This window comes from Serinus canaria, chromosome 17 (assembly GCF_022539315.1).
Source record: "Serinus canaria isolate serCan28SL12 chromosome 17, serCan2020, whole genome shotgun sequence".
NCBI classification, from domain to species: Eukaryota; Metazoa; Chordata; class Aves; order Passeriformes; family Fringillidae; genus Serinus; species Serinus canaria.
The window spans coordinates 886,401-905,719 of NC_066330.1; the positions used below are offsets into that span (position 1 = coordinate 886,401).

The following is a 19,319-nucleotide window of genomic DNA, read 5'->3' on the forward strand; positions in this document are numbered from 1 at the left end:
GTCCCTCCCCGGGCTGGCCGGTCCCCCCGAGGAGAAGGTGGTGCCCCCGGGCGGGCCCGCCTGGACCCTCGCCGGGGCTGTGCGGTTTCCCCGGGCGATGCCCCGTGCCCTGTGCCCGGTTTCGGCCCTGTCGCGGTGCCCCGTGCCCGGTGCCCGGTTCCCCTCTGCCGGTGCGCGGAGCCGCGGGCAGCACTCGGGGCTCGGCCGCCGGGTGCCCCCTGGCGCCTCGCCGCTCCCGGTGCACCGGCCCGGGGAGCCCTTGGGGCGGGGCGCGGCGAGCCGGGGGCTCGGGGCGGGCCGGGGGCGCGGCCGTCGGGGCCGGGCCGCGGCTCCCCGCGGGCGGCGCTCGGACTACGGCTCCCGTGGTGCCCCGGGGGGGCGGGGCGCGGCCGGCCCGGCCGAGCGCGGCGCGGCCCTGGCTGTCAGCAGCGCCCGAGCGGCCATGGGGCAGCGCGGCCGCCGGGGCCGCTGAGACCGCCGAGCCCCGGCCCGGTCCGGCCCGGCGCGGCCCCGGCGCCGCCATGGAGCTGGAGCCGCCCGCGGAGCTGCCGGAGCCCCGCGCCGCCAGCAAGGGGCCGCCCCGCAGCGGTGAGTGCAGCGCGAGGGGTCCGGGCGGGCCGGGGGCGCGGGGCCGGCGGTACCGGGGGCTCCGCCTGCCCGATGCGGGCCCGCAACTTTCCTCGGCCGCGGGGTGCAACAAAGGGCCGTGCCCGCCCTGCCCCGCTGCCCCTGGCCGGGGCCGGGACCCGCTCGGGGCTCGGGGGCACGCGGGGGTCGCCGCCCGCAGCGGGTGCCCTCGGCCGGGCCGGCGTGTCCTGCGGGTTTCACCCGCCCCGCAGGAATCGCCTTTTCCCCGGCAGCCGCGGGTGCCTGCGGCGGCGCGGGGCCGCTGCCGGCTCGGTCCGAGCGTGCCGGGGCTGCCCCGCCGGTCCCGGTACCGGCCGCCGTGTCCCGGCCGTGCCCCGCGGCTGCTCCCGGTGCCCCGCGGGTGTCTTGGCTCAGCCCCTGCGGGCCGGTCCCTGCCCGGGGTTTATGGGCACCATTTGGGACCCTTTTACACTTCCCGTATGCAGATGCCGCATCTGCACTTGAATGTCCCTGCCAATTTTTATGGTTTACAATTGCATTTTACCATCTTAAGGTACTCGGGTTCTCTACAAAGGGTTTGCTCAGACAAAAGAGGCTTTTTATCAGGCAGCATCCTCGGTTTTCGAGATACGGGCGGTACGGAAAGATAGGCAGTGTGGGAACCGCAGAAATGGGCATTTCTGTAAGCGCCCTGATGTGTAATGTTGAGTTGTCCCTGGAAGCACTTTATTCCTCCTCACCTAATTAGATGTCCAATTGGATGAAAGACACTTAATACTCTTAGATACTTTAATAACACTCTAATAACACTCTTAATGCTTGAATGTAGCCTTAATACTTTTGGAACTTTCTGGTTTAATTTGTGAAGTGTCTGTTGCTTTAGCATCCCTGAGAACACAACAGTGTTAATGCTTTGTCCGCATTTGCTGTTTTTCCCGCAGATGTGGGATTTTGAGGGAAATCTCTTTTGATTAATCAGATTAGCTTTAAGAGTTTCTTGCGTAGCTGTTTCTTGTGACAGACGTACCTGTGGCTGTGGTTAGTCTTTTGAATGGGTGATGTAACAACCTTTTACTACTTTGCCTTCAAAAATGTGAAATACTGCTGCCGTGTTGAGACATTGCTTGACCTTCAGTCTTTCTAAAGCCTCTGGGGGAGGAGCAGGAAAGATTGGGCTGTTAATTCATGGTTTTATAAAATACCTGCAAATGATAATGGCAAATGAAGACTCTGAATGTTTCGTTTTCTTAAGAAAGATTCATAATACTTTTGATACCTTGAGGAACAGCATCTTAACGAAACCAGTGAAAATTGTACGAGGACAGAGGTATAAAAGTCAGATTGTATTCTTGGTGTTAAAATGTTAATGTTAAAATCATTAATGAACTTAAGCTGTGCACGTGGCTTCTGTGTTAACCCAGAGTAAACTGCTGCAAGTTTATTGGCGCCTTCAGTGAGAGAAGCCTCAGGAGAACTTTGAAATGCAGGGTGTAGTTTTATTTCAGCAGTTACAGGCAATTGCAGCCTCATTATTTGAGGGGACACTTGACGTTCTTAGAATATAAGATGATGGTTTTCCCTTGCCAATTTGAGTACTTCCTCTTCCATGTAAGAAACATTTTGTCGTTGAGCAAATCAATAGCAACGCATAAAACCAGGGGCTTTTTTAAAGCAATTTCATTAAGGCATTCATTTTTCCTGCAGTAGTAGCAATTATTTCTCAACAGGGTCCCATTTAAGATCAGTCTTACTATACTTCAGTTGGCATCTTTTTCCTCTGTGAGTGAGACACGATGGCTTTTACATAGTTTTAATTATTTAATGTCTTAGCTAAAATAGGGACACAACAGATTAGCTAGAATTAAGGTAACTTTGGACACTTTGTTGTGTAGCGTGGTCTTGGAAGACAGATTTATCAGGAACTTAACAGAAAACTTGAATTTTGTGTTCCCGTAAAACGATCAGAGTTTCAGATGGGCAGATACTGATCTGGATAAACTTCATACCAGAGAAGAGAGGAAAGTTGTCAGAGCACAAAGAATGTAAGGTTTTCAAAGAAAAGTCCCTTTGCCTGCATCCCTTCCCTTTTCCACAGCATTCCCAAACTTTACTGGCACACACTGACATTTTTAGTGGTTCTTTATGCTTGGTTGCTTTGCATCTGATGAGATAAGCCTTTGCTTAACAAAGACTATTTCATTGATATAGTTGGGTCTTAGTTTACTTGCTATAAACATTTCTTTGAAGATTTAGGAAGAAAAACAAATGGAGTTGTCGAATGGCAACGCTGCTGAAGTCAAATGTCTCTGAATAAACAAGAAGCTACAGTGTTATTTTAGCTCAGTGTTGGCTTGTTTAATGTGGATGCCTCTTGCTTTTGTAAATAATAATAGTTCAGAATCCTATGCATTATTTTCTCAGTTCTGTGATGGGAAGTGAAAGACTTGTAATTTAGGAACAACTTAACTCCTTTGTTTGATTTGATGGTAAAAATGGAAAAATACCTCTTAGTACAAAGTTGGAATTTGGTATTGATGGCTTCTGTAGATCATTAATCAGGAAAATGGGTTTATGCATGCCTTTTTGTGCTGAGCAGGACTAGTGCTGTATGTTGGGCAGATGCAGTGTGTGATGGGACACTGCAACAACAGGATTTTTTCCCTGCTTTGCTATAAAACAATTTAAAGATATTGAATTATAGAAAATGAGGGAACTGTCCCATCTGGGAGACTAATTCTTGATTGTTTCGAAGCAATCGCTGTCTTTCTGTCCTGCCTCTGGCAAGTCCTTTGTGGTATTTCTTTTTTTGGTGGGGAAAACGTGCCAGTGGTTTATTGAATTACTGTTCAACTTCTACGTGGTAGAGCTTTGAACAGATGCATTTACACCAGCATTCTGTGAGAATGGGAGCACAGTTTATCCTGTTGATAAACTGCCTATTTAAATAAAGCCTTCAGCAGTGTAATCTGGTAATTCTAATTAAGTCATTTACATAGGGAATTGGCCCAGGGTTTCATCAGATGGCTGCTGGGGAGCTGAAATGCATTCTTTCCCTCCAGCTGTATTAAACCAGCCTTTTGATCCTGTCCTTTTTTTAGCCTTTAAGCCAAAGTGGTTATCACTGTGCAGAGTTAATTGAGAAAGGGAAGTTGGGGGACAAGGGGACCCTTCGAGCTTTAGCTTTGGTCTTAATTATTACAGTTCTAATTACATAATTAGAAGACTTCCAGATTTTATGTGTTGATAAAAATGGTTCTGTGCAGGTTTTGTTAGAAAGAGGAAATACTCCACGGAGAGGCTGGCTTCAGTGAAGTTCTTTATTGGTAAATGATTGCCAATAACTTATCTTGGAAGCAGTATATGCCTGGGGTATCTGAGTTCTCCCCAGCACTTCGATAAGGAGGTTTCATTTACCCAGGGTGGACCTGCGTCCTTCAGAGAGCACAAGTTACATGTCCACCTTCCATTGCCTAATCATCCCAGCTGCAGCCTTGTAGAGATGGGGAAATTGAAACTTAGGGAAATGTCTGGTTAGTGTGAAAGATTAATTTTTTAAGCCCTTTTTTCCTTTGTAAAAAAAATCCCCAAAGAACAGTAAAAATCTATCACAGCTCTAATGCCAGGCTGACTGCAAACTGCTGTGATGTCCTTGCCTGGAAGTACCTCCCAGCTGAAACTTGAAGGGAAACCTTCAGGGGATTTTGTGGGAACATAATCTGGACTGTGATGTCCCTCGGACAGAATTCCCTGGTTGGATAAAGGCTCTGCAGCTGAGCCTGCAGGAAATGTGGGTGCAGTGTCTGCAGTGCTCATCGTGGTGGGCTCCCTGCCCTGCTCCCCAGCCTGCAGGTGCTGTACCCCTGGCCTGTGGATGTGCACGGGGCTCCTGGCAATGCAGGGTTTATTCTCATTAACTGCTGCTCAGCAGCCCCAGGGTTACCTGTGGGAATTGCTGCAGAGCCCTCAGGTCCTGAATCCAAGTGATTGAATGATGGCTGTCATGGTTGTAGTAAAAATTTGTAAAAGAACTCTGAGTCTCTGAAAGTTCTGCCAAACACCAGCTTGTCCTCCAAAAATCTCTTCATTCAGTCTCACAGCTGTAGCTTTATGTTGTTTGGCAATACCGACAAGGAATTATTCCTAAGTATGTTGTTTCAGATGTCTTGTGAGTGCTTTTGCCAGGAGACTCTCTATCCTCTGCCTGTTTTATCAACAGTGCTAAGGAAATGCCCTTTCTGTGGGTCACAAGCAGGGGCTATTCCCATTTACTGTGCTCGTGGTGGTGTACAAAGCTGAGGAGAGGTGCCAGTGTTGGGTACCAGTTTGCTGCTGTGCCAAGCTCAGGGTGTGGCTGCTCGGTGCCTCCTGTTTGCTGCTGCTTTGTGAAGCTTTTCTTTGCCCAGTTCTGTTTTCCTGCTTACCTGGCTCTGCCAGCTGGTTCCATCACCTTAACACTTGAGCTGACCTTTAGTATTTCACTTGGATTTACGTAAGGCCTCTGCTCAGTGAACTGTCCCTATCACAGGATGATATCCATAAAAATGACACTTCCTAGTCTTGAAAAAAATCCCCAGGCCCATTGGAGACATGTGAAAAGGACACCCAGCAGGAAGAGAGGCCCATGGCCTGAAATATTCATCAATCATTTTCCTGGCACCAGGAAACCAATCAACTCTTCTAAGGGGAGAGAGTGATCAATCACACAATGTGGGAAACAGGGACTGCCAGCCCTGCCAGAAATGTCCCTTCATGGGGACAGAGGGAAGGGGCTGTGTTGGTCCTTACTCACCAGTGGTAACTTACACCCAGCTTTTGTAAAAGGCAGTCTGTGCACACCATGGGCTGTGCTGCATCACCAGCTCCAGCCTGCACTCAAGGTTTTGCTTTCAGTAATGCTGAGTTGTTTTCTTCTTAGATTTTTTTATTCATTTACCTCTTTTCCATGGCTGGTAGATGAAGGGTTTGTTTCCTGTTCCCAAACCTCCGTGTTCTGAAGTGGCAGGTCCAGCAACAGCATGTTTCTATCTAGAAGATCAGAATTTTAAACTTTTGCTCTTTTTTTCATGAAACAGCATAAGTTTGAAACAACTTCTGTTGCAAACTGGTACTGGGGAAGAAATGCACCTCTGGGGGGGTTTGACCTCTTCTTCTGTCTTTGGGTTATGCTAAAAGAAGTATCTATAGATTGCCCAATAATAAGTGAACTGTAGTTGTCAACATCTGTAGGATATTTTATTGTAGGATAGGGATTATTTGAATTCCAGTAAGAGTTCAAATAATAATTTGAAATTCAAATAAGAAATACTACAAAATATTCTAGTAAGATGATATAAATTGGAACAAGAGACCTGTTTGTAGCTTTTTTTTTCCCCTACGAAAACCTCTGCAGTAATTGCTACATAAGAAATGCCATAATCATGGCAAAATAAATGGCAGTGCCACAGCCTTTCTCATCTCCTTCAGCCCAGCAGACAGCAGATCATACTGGGGTGATTTTTCCTGGGGAGAGTGAGATGTTTCAGGCGTGGCCGTGGTCCATGGCTGGGTGGGGTGCAGGGGGACCAGCCCTGCCCAAGCAGAACACCACCATCTGTGGGGCTCCAAAAGGAAGAATACAAATAGATTTCCTGTAGCAATGCATGTAACAATTGTAAAACTTTTAATCATGTCTTCCAACATAGATTTTAAAAAGGACAAAACTGTGCCCAGTCTTTTCATGGAAATCAGCAAAACATAAACTGCTGTATTATTTAACGTAGATTAAGAGTCAATTACGAGTCAGATTGTTCTTCAGAGCAGCAGTGTATACTAAATTCAATCCAAAATTAATTTCTCATTGAAAAGATTAGGAGGCTTCTCTTTAAAAATGTAGATATTTTTCTGCGTTGAGGTAATTTTCTAGTACAAGTGGAGACAAATACCCGAGTGTCAGGAAGGATGTTTCTGTTCTGAACAGCATTTTTCTGTCTGTCAGACAGTTTCTGATGTGCTTTCTAAGATGCTTAGATGTGTTACCACAATTAAAAGCTACTAAGAGATGTGGCATCCTGCAAAATGAGATTGCAGCACTAGGCAGATGTGGCTGGCATGAGCCCCAAAGAGAAAGGGAAGTGTTTCTGGAATTGCAAGCAGCAGGAGCTAATGCGGTTTGCAAACATGGGAGACAGTAGGCAGAGAGGTAGGTGGGGAGAAGGAATCCAATTTCCCCTGATTGCTGCCCGTTGGTAATCCCTGTCCCTGGGAGGCCAAATGCTCCATGTGAGCCTTTCACTGCAGCCCAGTACTGCTGGGCTGAGAGGGAAGTGCTCCTGGCTCTGGTTGCTGCAGTGCGTGAGCTGCAATCAGTGATGGAAGAGAAAGCTCAACTCTCAAGGACTGGTCAGTTCCTGCAGCCACAGCCAGGTCCAGGTGGCCTCACAAAGATGAGAGCCACAGCCATCTCTGTTCCCACACTGACAGGTGTCCAGGTACTGGGCTGCTTCTAACCAGTGCACTTGCCTCTGGGAATGCTGCCTAATTTGTGACACAATTTCTGCCATGTTCTGTATATCATAACATGCTGTTATTTATCAGGAGATCAGTATTCATCTGTGTTGATGTTAACTCTTAAAGAAATGGCATCTCTTGTATAATATCAGTCAATTCTGGGTTTTTTAATGTAGGTAATTCCAGAGCACTCTAGATGGATTTTGCTGAGGTGGTATTCCTTATGTTGGCCAACACTTTATCAGTGATCAAAAAGTCAATAAAGAATTTCCCCAGATTTACAGACTGATTATGCAATTGATCTTTCAATATTGGAGTAGGCTGGGCTGCCTGGTAGACAAAACCCTAATAAACCAAAAACATCCTCCAGGTAGAGAAGATGCAAAAATCTCATGCCCAGAGACAAAGGCAGTGTGCTTTTGGGCTGGGGTGCTGAGAGGCACTGGGTGTGAAACAGAGACATGATCACCTTCGAGGACAGGCTTTTTTCTTCATCATCATAATTGTTCTAAAAAGCATTGGTGCTTGCCTGTATCTTCCCCTTTGGTAGCCTAAAAGTCTGAAATAAGATGCCAGATGTGTGTGAGTCCCCTGTAGAGGAGTGAGCGGGCTGAGAGCTGCTCTGAGTCTTGCTCTTACCACGAGCTGGCTCGGGGGTACTCCCTCCACAGCACCCCCTTTTCCAGGAGCAGAGCCTGCTGAACCTCTCAGGGAAGCAGCAGCTTCAGTTCCAGAAGAGCACTGTGCCCTGTCCCAGAAATCACAGAGGCTTCTGGAAACCCATGAGGTATGTGGTAATGCTGATACCACAGCAAGATGCATCTCCTTTCTGCTTTGATTGTTGTGCCTCGGGAGGCACGTCAGGAATCCTGTGACTTTTGATGGCATCAATAAATCAGATAGCATGCTGACAGAATTTTACTGGAATGTAAACAGGCATTTAAAATAACAGTGTTTGTAGAGACTTCATTGAAGAATACAGTGCAGGTACATGGAATATGCATCTCTCTGCAGGTTTCCTTTCGGTTTTGTTGGTAAGCAGCAACTGGGGTTGTTTTCCATGTAAATGAAAATAAGTAAAAATATTTATCAGGAGATGACCTTATTTCCCACTCCTCTGTGCAAACAGTGTGTGTTCTCAGCGCTGAGGTGAGACAAGCTCTACCCAATGTAGGGGAAAGGGGAGGAATGTCTCTGTATAGTAAAATTGAGCTGATAAGGGATAATGAATCACCTTTAGCTCAGCTCTGCTGAGTAGTAGCTGCTCTGGGGAACTGTAGGCTGGTCAGCCTTGTCTCAGCCCCTCAGTGGGAAGGGTATGGAGCAAATCCTCCCAAAAGGCATTTCCAGGCACTTGAAGGACAGGAAGGTAATTGGGAACATTCACTGTGGGTTTACCAAGGGGAGAGATCATGCCTGGGCAACCTCATTCCTTCTGTGATGAGATGAGGAGAGAGTAATTCTGTCCTTAGCCTTAGCGTTAGGCAAGGCTTCTGATGCAGTCTCCCATGGCATCCTAGCAGGCATGGGTGCAAACCTGGGCTGTTTTTTTGGGTGCAAACCTGGGCTGTTTTGTTCAGTTGAGTTCAAGTACTAACTGGTGGCCATTATGCTGTGTTTGTCCTTGGGAGTCAGTGTTGGGGCCAACACTGTTGGGCTAAGTTCATTTTTAGGAGTAGCCCATATACCCCTTCAATTAGCATGAACAGGGACAAGGGCAGGCAAAGGTCAAGAGAAGTTCAAAATAGCATAATCTCTTTTAGCTGGTGTTCCCAAATGTTCCTGATCCTGCAAAGCTCTCCATGCTGGCCTTGCCAGTGTGTTTACCCAGACCATTGGAAAAGCCAAAGAACAAGGCCTTGCTTGATACAAGGGGAGATAGAAATTGAGGTATTGAGAATAGTAGCAATGCTGCTTAAAACAGGAGAAATAATTGATTTATGCTATTAGGCTGTAAAGTGAAAAACTCTTCAAAAGAAACCCTGTGGTTTCAAGGGAGCTTTTTGCTCTGATTCCTGCTCAGCAAATAGGGGCACCCCAATAAAGGTCATCAGCTTCATGAGCTGAATTATTAATTCCTTTCATACCACTCAGGGCTTGTAAACAGTATATAATAGAGGAAAACAATTGGCACTGTTCACTGAGTGGGCAGAGAGGTCAGGAGGTAAATACTTGTATTGGCAGCAGCAGCTCTTGAGAGCTGAGCAGATTTCTGTCCTTTTCCTCTTTTAGAGCAATCCACTTTCCAAAATCTTCGTCTGGTTATTAGTCCATATCTCCTCTCCCTTGGATTAATTGTTTTTAGGAACTTAATGGATTTAATTATGAAGATAAAAAGGGCTGGAGGGAAGGGTGGGGGATTATGGGTAAGAGAGCAAACCAGCATTGCTGTGTTTCATAAACAGCTGTGTTTTTACACAAAGAAATTTTTAAATCCATCTATTCAAGGACAGGTGTAGAATAAGCAGTTGTGCTTCTACGTACTTCAAAGTGTGATTTAGAGATTAATATGTTATAAATGCCATCTGCCAGTAGTAGCACAAGACCAGAAGTGTTGATGTGTTGCTGCTCTTGGATGCCACAGCTGTGCCATGTTCCTGCACAGGCTGTGGGATTGCTGCTTCCCAGCAGCACAGGGCACTGAGGGGATTCTGACTCCAACTTGAGCAGCTGGGTGGTGGTGAGCACGGTGTCTGCACTGGTGAACACACTACAAACAGTCAGTAAAACACATCATTTCAGGCATGAACTGAAATTTCCAAGTATGACTGGGAAATAGTTACGCTGCTGTTGTTTGCAGCCTGTAATGTGGCATTACAGTGAACAATCTAAAATTTCAGGACTTGCAGAATTTGTGCTGCCTCTCTCTAAACACTTCCCACTCAGAAACCTCTCTTCAGAAGGCACATGCATTATTGAGTTGCTCTTTGAATGATACTTGATGAGCTATTCCAGCTGTTGGCAGGTGTAGCTTACTGCCCTAAGTGCCTTTGCCCTCGCAGCAGCTCCTCGAGTGCCTGCCCTGTGCCATCTGGCCAGGGCTGGGCAGTGACCCCAGTGCCAGAGCAGCAGGTAACCTCGCAGGGACCATCTGCTGGGCTGCTCCCTCAGCCTGCTCAGAGCCCCCTGTGCTCAGTGCTCACTCTGCACCACTCTCCAAAGAGGCAGAGTAACTTCAGCCTGCACTTACTGCTTGGCTTAACTTAACTGGGGTGTATGTGAAAGCATATGTAACTTTCAGTAGGAAAAAGGACAAAACTCTTTCCAGGAACCTGAAATGGCTGTACTACATATGAATATATTTTTTTTAATTTACAAAACATGTACAGTATATGGCTTGCTACTTCCTTAAGTTAGGGAGACTATAGTATTAAGGTGGAAAATAGGAAGATGCAAAATAATTTTTCTTCTCTGAGATCAGAGACCTGTGCCGTGTAATGCAGAGCCTGTTGGGAGGTCTGCAGCCAGCGTGCCACATGCAGCTTTCTGAGCAGTGCTGCAAGAGCCAAGCAAGATGATAAATTATTGTGTAGGTGTTCTAGGCAGTAAATGCCTTGGTAATCCAGTGGGGAGTAGGACAGGAACAAGCCAGGGCATTGCTGAATAAATCTGTAATTGTGTTTGTTGCTGTTCTCAGCTATGGCTGGTGTTTAACATGATGAACTAAAGCTGCTGCTTGGAGTAGCTACACCGAGGAGGCTCGGGGTGGTATCAAAGTATGGCAGCAGGATTCAGTCAGTGTGGTGCAGTGTCTGCTCTCACGTTCTGTAAAAATGGTCTGCTGAAGTGTTTACTTTTGTTTGTGCTTTGCCTAATTAGAGTAGAACTTTGCACTTTCAGTGTAAACAGTGGTCCTCAGGAACTGCCTGCTGCCCCAGAAATGGGAATTGCAAGAATGTGAAAGGCAGGATTTGGGCTGGCAGCAAAGCCTGGCGTGGGCTGGAGTTGTGCTTCTGGGGCTGTGTTCTGTGGTTAGGAATGCAAACTTGTAGCGTGCATTTATTGGGTCTTAGAGCTAAACAAGAGTTACAGAATATGTAATTATGTGGGACCTACCAGCATCAAAATCACAGAGATGGAGACTGGGCTGCCTGCCGTGGGTGTTGGTGGTGATGTGCTGAGAGGGGCTGTGGTCTTTTGAGAGAGAGCAAGCCCAAAGACTGCATCTTGGCTTTACCTAATCTTGGGTTAAAACTGACCCTGTTAGTGCAAGATGGTTTTCTCCTGGTTTGAGTCCTGGAAAGGTGGATCCTTTCCAAAACACAGAGGGCAATCTGGCATTTGTTTTTGATCACATTCTGACTTTGAGGGTTTTCACTGGCAGACACAGGCAGGAAGTTCTGTTTCTTCTTTCAGCTGCTAGAAAATAAAACTTTGGAGTGTCTTGTGCTTAAAGACACTTGTTTCTGATGCTGCTCCAGATCAAATTCCAGCAGCTTGCCAGCCTTTGGAAGAGGATCTCTCTTCTGATCAGGAATCTTTTGAAGGTTCACTGGCCACAGATGGGAGATCATCATGTCCTTTCTTTCCATAGTAAGGCTCTGCATGCCGTTTGAACCTGATGTAATTTAGACTTTCTTTGTGCTGGAAGTTGCTCTTAATTGATATACTCAAACCGTAACAAGTTATAAATTACTAATATGACTGCTGAGAAAAGTAGATCTACAGATAATGTGTATGACAGAAATACCTTGAGAGGGGGAAGCTGATGCTGTTAAAATTACCTGCTCCTCAGAGCAGCTTCCTCGGGTGGCTGAAGACATGCGTATTCAATTTCAGTGCAAATGAAAGTTTTCAAAGTAAAACCTTCTCAGTAACATGCACATCACAGCTTTCTCATTTTCACTTTCCCATTAGCTACAGATGTGGAGCAGATGAGTTCCTCCTCTCCTGTCCTCCCTGTGAACTCCGTGGGCAGTAAGTACCCCTTTTCTTGCCATGTGTGACAAGGTAGAATTTCTCATTCTGAGGTAATCCAGAGATGTGAATTGATACTCCATGGGAGAGGCTTGGAGAAGTTTTACAGCTGATGCTTGTTCATGGAAGTGGGGATTCCCATAGCTGAGAGCTGATGAGGTATTTCTCACTGAAAAAGCACAGACCAGGTCTGTACATCACTATTTACAGCAGCAGAATCCAGGCTCAGTAAGATCTGTTGCCACCAGAGATATCTCAGTGAAGGAGATACCTGCATGAGTGATAGAAACCCCTGAGGTGATGTAAATTATGTTGACATGGGAGTCTTTTTCTGTAGTCTTTCATTTTAACACTTGAAAATCTATAGCCTGAAATTTCTCGTGAAACTGAGAGCAGTTGGTGAAATGCTCCTCAATTTCAGGGTAATTCTGGGCTTGTAATTTCTTGAGACTTTGTAAAGCCGAGCTGCTGGACACCTAAAAAAGTAGGAATTCAGAATTCCTTCTTAACACTCCATCTAGTGGCATTTGCTGTGCTAGGGGACCAGTCGATGGGAATCCACTAGATGGCAACAGGCCCTTGTCAGACTGGTGGGACTGGGAAACCCTGTCCTTCACAGGGCTCAGAACCCCTCATTGAGAGCAACTTTTCATCTCATTGTTTGGGAACTCTGTGGATTTTTCAGATGTGGCAGACTTTTAACTGGCAGCTCATTTCAAAGTAATGCTCAGATGTTCACAACTGCTGAAAGCCTCCCAGAGCCAGGACATGGTCCTTTCCACGTGCCTTTGTGCTGGTGGACTTGCACTTACTTTTATTGGAGAACTGTGGTTCCTGTGTGATGGGAGTGAAAATCTGCTTCCTTCCTTTATAGTGAGAGCAGCCCTGTGGAGTGAGTGCATGCTTGGTAGGCTCTGACTTGTGAACATGTGTGCAGTTATTTGCCTGGTGATTAATAAAACACATCTTTGTTGGTATCTAGCTAGATTTTCATGCAGTTTATCACTTTTATATGGAAACAGGTAATTTCACATGCATATATAGAATAATTTGTCATCTAGAAACATGTATAGTTCATGATGATATATTGGCTGGTGCTCTGTTGAACCTTTGTGGCCTGATATGGCTCATATTTACTCTTGTGCTTTGCCAGGTATTAAAACATAACCAAGTTTCCCATAGTACTGTCCCAGCAAATGTATCTGCAGAAAAAGAGCAGGGCTGTCCAACATGAGCTGACTGACCCTCTTTCCCCCCTTAAATAACTGTATCTTACTGCCAGTGTGCATTTGTCTAGCTACAGCTTTCATGTCTGTTATCTTTTGCTAAACTGAAAAATGCTTGTCTGTTCCCTATGAAGATATTTATATAAACTTTTGCTAAACTAAATAAACCGAGCTCCTCCAGTTCTTTTGATGTCTTCCTGTCTCTCGATCACCGCTCAGCGCTGGTGGCCACTGCTCAGTCACCACCACGAGCCAGCCCTGTGGCCTCTGGTGTGGATGGGGGAGCCCTGGAGGGGCTGGGCAGGTCCCCACTGTCCCCAGCCCCAGCTGTCCCCTGGCTGCAGTGGCAGCACTGAGTGTCACCCTGATGTGCCCCGGGACAGGCGGATCTGTGGGGTGGTGCCTCTGCTAGGCAGCAAACAGTTGCTGACACAAACATCTGAAGCTTCCCAAGCATGGATTTAAAAACATTCTGAACGTGCCTGTCTTTCCTTAGTTTTTTCCCTTGCTGTCTTCCTTACCAAAATTAAAGCGAAAAAAAGAATTATGGAGGATTTTTTACAGCCAAGTAGGAACCCAAATTTTAATCCTATTTGTACATGCAGAGCATTTGAGAGGTGTGGAATGTGTGCTCAAGCCTTTGGCTTGTCGTGCATTGGCAAACTGGGCTAATGGCTCCTTTACTGTAATTTTGTCTAAAACGTCTTATTCAGAGTAATTGCAGTGATTATTTTCACATGTCCTCGCAGTAAAGATGAACACCTCTGTCAGGACTTCTGTATTTTCTACTTTCATGCAGGTATACATGAGGAAAAACAGTTGGCTGAAATGTCTGTTTAAAATAACGCAAAAGTGCTTTCTTGTATATCATGTAAGATGTCTCTGGAAAAAATCCAAATTGTGCACTCTCACTTCCGAATGAGTCTGCCAAGCATGCTGAAAATTTTGAGATTTCAAAGGCAGAATGTCAAACTGCATCAAAAATGAGTCATTTGCCTTGTTTTCATAATGTTAAAACAATCTGGCAGGCATGCTTTTGGGCTGTTCACTGTTCCACTGCTGTGGTAAATTCCCTGTACCAACCAGCACACTTACCCGGGCTGTCAGTGCTCGCTCTGGGGGACTGAATAGGGCTCTTTGCTATCAGACCCACAGAGAGGGCAGATTTTTCCTAAAATTCCACTTTTGCAAAGTTCAGTCTGTTTTGTGTGTAGCTGTTGAACTTGGGGGAGCTGTTCCTGTGTAAAATTGAACAAGTTTAAGTCTTTGAACAGAGCAAGCAGATATATTTTGAATATTCACCAAAGTTGAGTTTGGTCCTTGGTGAGTTGTTCTGACTTGAGCTGTACAGAGGGACACGGTTTTTATCCTGTGGGATAGCAACACAGCATGTCTGAACAGGCTCCTTCAGGATAATCCTGTGAGCAACTGGAGGAGCAAACAAGGTGTAGGAGAAGTGCTTGGAGCCTTTACTGCCCGGGGAAGTGACTGACACCACTGCTGAGCAGAGGGAGATCCACCATCCCTGCTCTGAGTGCCGCAGGGGGCACCACAGGAGCCTCCTCCCTTTCCTGCCCACACTGGCCAGAGACAGGGCATTTCTGGAACAGGTATGTCATGCCAGTCATGTAGAAATACTTGGAGGGCAGCTCGAGAGGCTGCTCCTCTGTCTCAGGGCAGTGTCAGTTTGTCTGCCATGCAGAGATGTGTCTGCTCCTCCCTGCACAGCCGCAGAGCAGACGGGTCCCTGCCCGCCCCAGGCACTCAGCTCCAGCTCCTCACCTTTCCAGTAGAACTGAAGCTGGCCCTGCCCACCACAGCCCTGAAGAATGTTCTCTGCAGCAGTACCTTAAATCACTATTTTCTGCTTTGCTTCCTCCCATTCTCACCCCTGTCAATCCAAAGCCCCACAGTTCAGTCCCTTTTCATCTCTCACTGGTCACTGAAGGACCAGTGCTGTTCCACAGCTTGGCTCCCAAAGGAGGAAGTTTAATTTCCTATAACCTGGTAAAGCTGTAGGTTTATGCTTTACTGATCGATTTACCAACAGGGTGTCACTTTTATTAAAACTGAACTAGTTCCTGAACTGTGGTGCTCCTTTAAAAATCCCAATGCATTTCTTAATTAGCACTCAGATTTGCTCATGAAGGAGCTGGATGATGTGTCCTGAACTCCTCTGGTGGGACAATGGCTCAGTCTTACAGAGTTTTGGGAAGCAGAACTTGGACAGGGCACTTCTTTGGCAAAGGTGTCCCTTTTCCTGCTGGACAGGCCAGCTGGCCATCAGAGTGGGTGGTCCTTGGCTGGCTGGTCCGCAGTTTGCATTCATTGATCAGTGAGTTGATAGCAATGAAAACCCACCGACAGCAATGAATGTTGATTGCAGCCATTAGATGCTGAAGATGCCACGGCAAGGCGATGGTGCTGTTGCTCCAGAGCAGCCCAAGACAAAATTCCCTGGCATGTGCTTTGGGTCTTCCCTTATTTCACGGATTCTGTACAGGCAGAACAAGTGCCCGCACCCTTGTGAAGGCACCTGCTGCCAGAGCCTGCAGTCCTGGTCAGCCAGCTGGGCTGGAGAGGGTTCCACATGGGTACCACTGAGGTGCCCAAGCCCCTGCTTTGTGTCCCTTGGAAAGGAAGGCTGCTTCCTTGCTTGCCTGGCTGCAGGGTGACAGCCTGAGCCGTGGGAGCAGCTGGACCTGCCGGGGAGGGAGCCACTCCTTGCCCGGTGAGCAGCTGCTGAAATCAACTGCAGGTTCCTGGGAGCAAATGAACTGACATTCCAAAGCTTTTTCCAAAGCTCAAGTTGCCAGCCCAAATGGAAAGGTTTTCTTCCTGATCTGGCCTATATTCTGCTATTTTGAATATATACCACGCTCAGATTTGTTTCCAAGTGTCCCATATGGTGTGGATACGTTCCTGCTTTTGTGCTGCCCATACAAAACCTTCCATTGATCTCTCATACTCTGCTCTCCAGAAATTCTGTGCTAGTATAAAGCTTTAATTCTTTTTTTTTTTTTTAAGAGAAAACAAGCATTTCTTATACACCAATTCACTTTTAGAGAAAGCAGAACTGGAAAAACTCAACCTCTGTAGCTCTTAATATAATCTGTAAATCATGACCTGCTAATGGCAACCACATGTGAAATCTCTGAAGGTTCAGGCTCTCCATTTAACAGAGGGTTTGTGATAAACCTCAAGGTACAGTCAACGGTCGATGGTTTTTTCTAGTTCTCAAACTCACCGACAGCGTTGAATGTTCACTGAAGCTATCCAAAGATGGCTGTACACATGCACTGTACAGATTTTCCATGCATATGTTTTCCATAGACTGGCAGTGGAAACACTGCTGAGGACTGCACATTCTTTACTGTAAAGCCTTAAACTGCAAAGTATTTTAATTACGGAATGGAACCTCGAGGACTAATGAATTGCAGAAGTGTAACACTCTGGTTGGGGATGCTGAGTTCACTTAGTATTTCTTAAACCAGCCTTGAATATATCGGAGTAGCAGTTGTGGAAAAGCCTTTCCTCTTGTGGATATGCATGTTCTCAACAGGAGCACTAAGGATGTTTATAATGATTCAGATTTCTTTATAAAGCTCACTTGGAAAAAATCTGGGGGTGAGGGCTCACCCATAGTGCCAGAACAACAGAAGTGAGAGAAGGGGATCTACTTAGTGGAGTAATAATGTCTGTATTTCCACAGCTCCTGTCCCCACTCTTCTTCCCCCTAAAAAGAGGAAAAAGGGGTTTAGTCTCTTTAAATCTCTGTATTGCATCTAATTATCTTCACCTTTTCCACTTGGCTTGCATGGTTCCAGAGGGATGACTTATTTGCAGTTTGTTTGTTAAAAAGTAAATCTGCTGCTGTATCTGAAATAACTTTGCTATGAGTGCAGTGGAGCCTACAGAGTCAGTGGGGATAATTTACTGCTTAAATGCTGGAAACTTGCTTTAAATTTGGAGTATTTTCTCTTGTGGTAGGGTTTTAACAGTTTCTCTCAGAATATCCTGAGCTGATACATATAATTTAACAGTAAGTGTATTGTCTAATAAAGTACTTGAAGCAATCTTGCTCAGGAATACCGATTGTAGCCTGCACTTAAACTGATTGATTTTAATGGAATCATTAAACATCAGCTGATACTGAAAATTAAAAGAATTCTCCAAAAATTAGTCTCACCTTTTTCTTGCCATCATTTGGAGTAGGAGCTGGTGGAAAGAACAAAGACAATTTGAATTAATCACAAGCAGTGCTCAGCCTGGGGTGTTAAGCCTCAGGAGTGTCCCAGTGTGAAGGGTGACTACATGTGGTAGGTATAACATAAATCAAGGAAACTCAGTTCCAGTCAAGCATGAAATTTTGGTTTTAACAAACCAAAACAGTGTGTTTATATTTAAATGACATTGTGAGAGAGGCTTTTTTCTCAATTTACTACTTCTTCCTCCTTTATCCCTCCAGTGACCTTCGAGGGAGGAACTTTCATCTTCTTGTTTCACAATTTCAGAGCCTGAATTTCTTCTGTAAGTTAAACTGTACACAGTATTTCTATATCCTGGCTGCACACTCCTTCCCCTTTGCAAAGTTCAAAGCTCTCCATCAGATTTTTTTGGACAAACTCTGAAATGATAAAACAGCTCTCTGGAAACTGTAATGGGCAATATGTGCAAGGCACACTCCAAAAGTGATGGTCTGCACTGAACCTTCAACATACCTTCCTTTCCCTCAGACTTCTTTCACTTAGGAGGCACTGAAACTAGACCTGACAGCTGCCACCTCTATTGTAATTCCTTAATTATTATTTTTTGTTGTGAAAAAGCACAAAGTGGACCCTCCCAGGTCCCCAGCTCTGTTCTCTGAGTGAACACCTTTAGGCTGGGATCCCTGTCAGGCCAGCAGGCAGTGACTGCTGAACAAGACCTTTTTTAGGAATGGAAGTACTGAACACTGGGAGCACACAGGGGGCTCTTTATATCACACTGGGGAATGGGTTGCTGTATAAAGAAAATGGTTTCTTTAAAATCTGCATACAGACCCTGAAACACAGTGGTTAACCTGTTTGTAAGGGGTAGCTGTTCAGATTGAGTGTATTTGGTGCATGATTCTTGTGCTCTTTGTATTCATGGTGCCTGAACAATTCTTACACCCTAATCCAATCATTCTACTGGCTCCTCACAATAAGGCTTTTATTTAGCAGGGCAGGAATCCCAACAGCACTGCCCTAAAGTATCACTAAATAAATTTTACATATGCATCTGGTAGTAAAACAGCTTCCCTTTTCCCCCCAGCCCTGTGCTGTAGCTGTGACTCTCATGAGGGAGGTGTGTGACCCCAGTGAAGGAAACTGGGGCCAGGATTGTCCTCAGCACATGACAGAGCCTTCCTGCCTGCCTGGAGCATCCACAGAAATGCCATGTGCAAGCACATTTGCTTTGTCCTGGAACAAGCTTTAATTGTATTATAAAAATGTGTTTTCTTTGTCGAGGTGAATGACTTCAGCAGGGTAAGCATGCAAATACCCCTTGGGGAGACAAGAGCATGGAATTGCTGCCAGTAATTTTAGTTATTGCTGTTTCACTGAAATTGGGGTGAGTGTTTAACCAGCAATGCCACGGCCGAACACTTCAGATTCAGCAGTCTTCTACAGTGAGCACTGGAGGTTATTTTTAACTGTCCAAAAATTCCTTGGGACTACTACTTGACAAGTCTGGGGGACAAAGTCACCAATCTGCTCCATTTGCCCTTTTAGAACACAGTGCTGTGATGATGATCCCAGGGAAAACAGATGCAGAGCTCTTCTGGGACCTGGGAGAAATGCTGTTAGTACCAGTTTCCAGCAATTTGGGGAGCACTGATCAAGTTCTTTTAATCTCATTCTAAGTTGACAAGCCTGCTTGTGGATGCAGCATACCCTGGACTTCTGTAAGGTGTTTGACTTAATAGTGAATGACAATTTAAACTGGTATGATACAAATTTGCTGTGGCAAATGTTAAAAGGATTAACAAATGACAAATGGGGAGGTCTAAATGCAATTCCAAGTGGGAACTTGATCCAGTTGGCGCAGCCTTAGAATGACTTGGCCATGGCTTTAGGC

The 19,319-nt window shown here is 45.9% G+C and overlaps 1 protein-coding gene across 3 annotated transcripts in view; it reads left to right on the plus strand.

Annotated features, from left to right (window-relative positions):
• Positions 1-404: 404 nt before the first annotated feature.
• Positions 405-19,319, plus strand: part of NR6A1 (nuclear receptor subfamily 6 group A member 1) — a 72,357-nt gene continuing 53,442 nt past the window's right edge. For 2 of the 3 annotated variants that reach the window (XM_050980809.1, XM_030231280.2), the window contains exons 1-2: positions 405-588; positions 11,932-11,991. In XM_050980809.1, the coding sequence (XP_050836766.1) occupies positions 522-588; positions 11,932-11,991 (127 nt within the window). In that variant the 5' untranslated portion in view covers positions 405-521. The remainder of the gene's footprint in view (positions 589-11,931; positions 11,992-19,319) is intronic. The other variant, XM_050980810.1, reaches the window with a different exon arrangement.